The 5,508-nt window shown below is 48.9% G+C and overlaps 1 protein-coding gene across 1 annotated transcript; it reads right to left on the reverse strand.

Annotated features, from left to right (window-relative positions):
- Positions 1-2,322: 2,322 nt before the first annotated feature.
- On the reverse strand, positions 2,323-2,924 carry LOC119289138. Its single transcript, XM_037568547.1, has 2 exons — positions 2,768-2,924; positions 2,323-2,667 (listed from the first exon to the last, which is right to left on the reverse strand). Exons 1-2 carry the CDS (start codon positions 2,814-2,816, stop codon positions 2,477-2,479), a joined length of 240 nt encoding a protein of 79 aa, XP_037424444.1. The 5' UTR covers positions 2,817-2,924; the 3' UTR covers positions 2,323-2,476.
- Between the last annotated feature and the right edge of the window lie 2,584 nt (positions 2,925-5,508).

Consider the following 5,508-nt stretch of genomic DNA (forward strand, 5'->3'; position numbering starts at 1 on the left):
GCAGGACGCCGCCGCCATCCAATCCAGACTGAATTTTGGACTTTCGTCCGGAAGGGGTTCAAGGGTGGATAGGGGGGGCCACGGCTTCGCCTCCAGGAAGGGTAACGGCGTCAAGTGACGTCGCCGATGTCGGGCCGAACACGCCGACCAAAGTTTCCTCCGGTCCCCATCCCATGCCACCAAACCTCTGTGTACTCCGGATCCAGCAAGCCATGATCTGAAACCCGCGAAGATGAAAGGGCCATGTGGCTCAACCCACCGGAAAGGAGGATCGAGAAGAACTCCTTGTAGATCTCCAGATGCCGAATCCAACGATCCGACGTGGTCAGCGACGATCATCACCACCCTGCGGCGGCCGACGGAGTCCGAAGAAAGGATCCAGATGGATCCGATCTGGATCCGGCGGCACCCGCGATCACCGGTCAGGACAACGCAGCCACCACCTCACGACACGCAGGTCGCCACCGCCGCGCCGCGCACGACGCCGATGGGAGACCCGCCCGCCGCGCCGCGCACCCCACGTTCCTCTGAATCCCGCTGTCCCGCGCCAGCCAAGACGGAGAGGATGGGGAGAAGCCCCGCCGTCGCCCAGCCGGCCAGGCTTCGCCCGGCGGCTCTATGGACGGCGGCGAGGAGGGGGGAGGAGGAGGAGACTCGAGGGGCAGCGGCTAGGGTTTTCCCCCCGGGTCGCCCGCGGGGGCGATGCGAGGGGCGAGGGGCCTAAGGGTCTCTCTTAAGGCGCCAATTACGGGCTTATTATTAACTCGCACCTATGCTCGATCTCTTGGCTAGCGTAACAGACTAGACGAAAAGTGTCTCTTCCCAGCACCAGTTTTGGGAATCTTCTAGAAGGTTCTCTTCATGTTTATTATGGCCGGGCTTTTTTGTTCTTTGCATTTCACCAGTTTTGTTCAGTTTTCGTGTTTTTTGTTTTCTCATTTGTCCTCACATTTCTTTTTTATTTCCTTTTCTCTTTTCTCTTTCTTTTATGTTTTTTCTTTTTCCTTTTAATTTGTATGGACTTTTTTCAAGTTCGTGAATGTTTTTGAAAATGACAAGCAATGTCCTATTTGAGAACTTTTTTTATTTCATGAACATTTTTCATATTTGTGAATAATTTTTTTAAATAGTGAAATATTGCGAAATTCATGAAAGAAAATTAATTTCATGAATTTTTTCCAAATCTATGAACTTTTTTTCAGTTCACGATATTTTCTAAAAATCACGAACTTTTAAGTTTTTGTGAACTTTTTTCGAGTTCATGAACATTTTTTTTGAATTTCGCTATTTTGTTCAAATTCGTAAACTATATTTGAAATTCACAGTCAATTGATCAACCATGAGAGCGAGCGAGCAGCCCGAGACGCACGAGCGCATGAATGACTGTTGTTGGGCCAGCCCATGCGAGTTGGCGCATGAGTGTCACTTTGGTAGCGGGCGCACAAGGTGTCGAATAGGAGTTCCCCTCGATATCCCTCTATCTTGCAGTTGGCATTTAGTAGTGTTGAGGATGGGTCGGTCCTTCGCACACCTAGTAGGCCCAGTGACCCTGGTTAGCCTTGCAGAGACGATCATAACTCGCAACGAGTTGTCTTGCTCACTAGATAGTAGGGTTGCTCTATCAGGGATGCTGACATCGCCCCCTTCTGCAATGAGGCTTCCTCTCAAGCCTCAGCAGCTCAGGAGCAGGTGTGGAGCTCGAGTTTGTCTTCCCATGATTTCGCGGACAAATACAATGTCCGTCTTAGAGGTTAATGTTAGAGAGACTCTAATGCAATATCTATGGACGTCACGGAGGAGTTCGTCCCAATCCAGCTGGACCTGGGTTAGTGCAATGCTCTGATCATGTGCGCTCGCTCAGTTGTTTCAAATACAGCTACCTGGTTCTGGAGATCCTCAAAAAAAGTGCTAGCTAGTTCTGTTTTTTTTTCAGTTTCTTTTTCTTACTAGCGATGCTTGTTTCTCTTTCTTTTTGTATGTGCTTTGTCCTGTTACCCATTGCATATTTGCACGACACAATCTAGCATTCCATTCGTCGGTTATTCCACGAACGCTTGCTGATGGTTTAGTTGCGACGCGAGATCAAACGCTAACAGTTTCCGCACGTTTTTGCGTCAAATTTTATTCTTCCCAGCCATGTGTCTCTGAAGAAAATGGCATGCATCTCTGAAGAATCTGCCAAGAAAAACGTTCGCAAATGTCATCCCTCACAGCAAACGAGTTCGCCAACTACCGGGGTCCAAAAACTGAGCTAGTTCTGTGTTTTTTCAGTTTCTTTCCTTCTAATGCTTTTTTCCCCGGTGCTTAGCCCTGCTACAAAACTTGATCAACGGATTGCATTCCATTTCATTCCACGACACAAACTTACATTCCATTCGTTATTTACTCCATGTACGTACGACACACGTGCAGCTTTATTTAGCTCGAACTCAAACACGAGAGCAGAGATGAAAATGACGAACGCGTGTAATCCGGTTCAGTACTTGGTGCATTTGTTGGTGGAGCCGCTGTCGAGGTGGAGCACGCAGCCCTTGCCGTCCTCGGGCGCGCACACGCAGGCGCACCCGTCGAGCTTCTGGCCGGGGTAGTTCTTGCAGGTGATGTACCCTCCCTGGATGCACCGGATGTTGTCGCAGGTCGCCTGCGCGTCCCCGAACACCACCAGCGCTGCTCGATCCACAACAAACACAAGCAAGGATACATAATCGTGAGAGGGAGTGATGCTTGATCATAGAAAACACAAGCAAGGATGCGAATGGAGGCTTACCGGAGAGGAGGAGGACGAAGGTGAGTGACAGCTTCATGGTGGCGGCCATGCTTGCGCGTTCGTCTCTGTGCGTCGTGCGATCTGTGGTTGCAGCGCGGTGCCGGTGCGCTTATATAGGGAGGCTTCGGTTCAGCTCAGCCAAACTGCATGCTGGATCCGCCGCCCTCTCTGACTTTGTGCCACGTAGGTTCACCGGGGATTTGAAACAAGATCACATGGCAGGCGATACTATGTGCTCCAATACGTACGTGCTTGCGTCGACGGCGGCTTCGTGGATTTCAGAACTATGGCCACGTTTCCCGTCGATCTCAGGCAGCATGATTTGTCCGGCCGATTGAGGGCAGAAAGTCAGAGGAGGTTGCCGACTTGGTCGAGCGCCTCTTGGTTTGTGAGGTGTTGCCGTGCTGGATGGATCAGCGGCCAACCCGTACCACTGTTTGTTCGATGTGGATCGGGTTGACGTACCGCTCAAAAGTCTCAGTCGTCGAGTTCACAGATCACAAACAGTGGGACGTGACCTGCAAAGCTTTCGGCCTACTTCTTTGAGCTTGAAAAGTTATCTTGCATTCAACATTGTGCTCTGGATCCAAAATGATCCAGTCAAACAATCATCACCATTACATTTCTTTATTTCCAGAGCTGCTTATCGAGGTCCATCGACCATCACGCATATGGCAGGTTCACTGCTTCGAGTTGAAGTATGGAGGCTCAACTTGGATCTTTACAAAACAGTTGGCTAGCCTCTTTCCTCCTCTACAAAAAAAAAATCTCAGTCTTTCCTCCTCCTCCCATCGGCACTGCCGCCAGTCCACCCCGTCTGCTATGGCCTATGGGCCAAATAATAGTGGAGGACCTCGGCCCCCACCCGCGGGAGGGACTCTACTCCCGCTTTTGTTAGGTTTAGTGTCTTCATTAGGGCTGTGTGACGGCAGTGATGTCCCTCGGCAGGAATAATGTCTCCCACATTCGATTCCCATCTCGATAGTGTGTCTAGCTTCATCGGAGAACGTGTGGACGTGTGTCTTAGTCAGATTTCGCGGACCCGGTCGGTACTGGTCTTCGGTGGATCTTTCTGGATCTTGTGTTCGTTCATCTTTGTTCGGGTGTTTACAGATTTGACCCCTTTGGTCTACGACTTTCTTCAGAGCGATGATTGTTGCTCCGGTGCATTGGTCCTATGGGAGCTTGGCACAACACAAGATTTGCCTGTCTCCAGTGAGGGAGGGGCGATGACAATGGCGCGTCTTTAGCTTGTTCCAGTGGTTACAGTCCTCGCTAGGTGGTATATAGACCTGATTGTAATTTTTATTATCTCTGGGGTTATTTGTATTGTCATGGTTAATAATGAATAGATCAGAAGTTTCAAAGAGAAAAAAGAGTTGAAGTACGGACAATTGACAGCAAGATGACCATATGAAACCCCTTCAGCCCAACTGGGTACTTCACATCAATCGTGTGGATCTTTTTTTATGAAATCCGAAAATATGATCCCCATTTCAAAAATTACGATTGTATCATCTTGTTGTAGTTGCCGCCACCGAAGAGCCGCTTTTCATATCCGACTAGGACGAAGAGATAGTTTTCGTGGCCACCTCGGATGAAGATGGAGTTTTCGAGGCCACCACAGACGGAGAGAGACTTTTCGTTGCTGACCGCAATGAAGAGTGATCGACAACCACCCCTCTCCCCCCGCGCTCGTTCCACCTACCCGCAGTTATCGTCTTCATAGTCTACTGCAGCAAGAACTTCCTTTTCATTGTCATGGCCAATGAAAAGTCCTGGCATATTGTGCGATGTCTTTCTTATTCCTTTTCATTTGCTCCCCCTCCCTCTCTCTCTCTCTCTCTCTCCCTCTCCCTCTCTCTCTCTCTCTCTCTCTCTCTCTCTCTCTCTCTCTTATTCTTGTGCAACAATTTCTTCTCTTGTCTCTACCTCATTCCTAGGGCTCGCCGGTATGTGAGCACCAAAGATCGAAACAAGGATGAAAGACCGTGTATGTCGCCTAGAGGAGGGAGGGTGAATAGGTGCTTTAAAATAATTACGCTTTAGGCTTGAACAAATGCGGAATAAAACTAGAGTTTAATTTATCAAGCACAAAACCTAAATCAACTAGGCTCATATATGTGCACCGGCAACTTATGCTAAGCAAGATAAACAACTAAGTGATAGCAAGATATATAACATGAAACGTTATGACTATCACAAAGTAAAGTGCATAAGTAAATGGCTCGGGTAAGAGATAATCGAGGCACGCAGAGATGACGATGTATCCCGAAGTTCACACCCTTGCGGATGCTAATCTCCGTTTGAAGTCGTGTGGAGGCACAATGTTCCCCAAAATTCCACTAGGGTCACCGTAATCTCCTCGCGCACTTACACAATGCAAGATGCCATGATTCCACTAGGGGACCCTTGAGGACGGTCACCGAACCCGTACAAATGGCGACCCTTGGGTACAGTCACCGAACCCGTACAAATGGAACCTTGGGGGCAGTCGCCGAACATGTAAAATTGCTCGGGGGAATCTTCACAACTTAATTAGAGAGACCGAAGCTTGCCCAGAGTTCTACACCATAATTATTGAGCTCCGCGACACCACCAACTATCTAGGACGCCCAAACACCCAAGAGTAATAAACTTCTCAACTTTCACTTCCACGTACCATCGTGAAAAACTCAAACCGGTGCAACGAATGAAATGATAAGAACACACGAAGTGCTCAAGTCCCTCACTCTCAAATC

Source organism: Triticum dicoccoides, chromosome 4A, assembly GCF_002162155.2.
Source record: "Triticum dicoccoides isolate Atlit2015 ecotype Zavitan chromosome 4A, WEW_v2.0, whole genome shotgun sequence".
NCBI classification, from domain to species: Eukaryota; Viridiplantae; Streptophyta; class Magnoliopsida; order Poales; family Poaceae; genus Triticum; species Triticum dicoccoides.

What these genes read in the sequence shown, in the direction of transcription:
- LOC119289138 (XM_037568547.1), bottom strand. Translation starts at nt 2,816, where the DNA reads ATGGCCGCCACCATGAAGCTGTCACTCACCTTCGTCCTCCTCCTCTCC. An exon ending in CTTCGTCCTCCTCCTCTCCG is followed by an intron (nt 2,668 to 2,767) that starts GTAAGCCTCCAT and finishes TGGATCGAGCAG; the next exon opens with CGCTGGTGGTGTTCGGGGAC.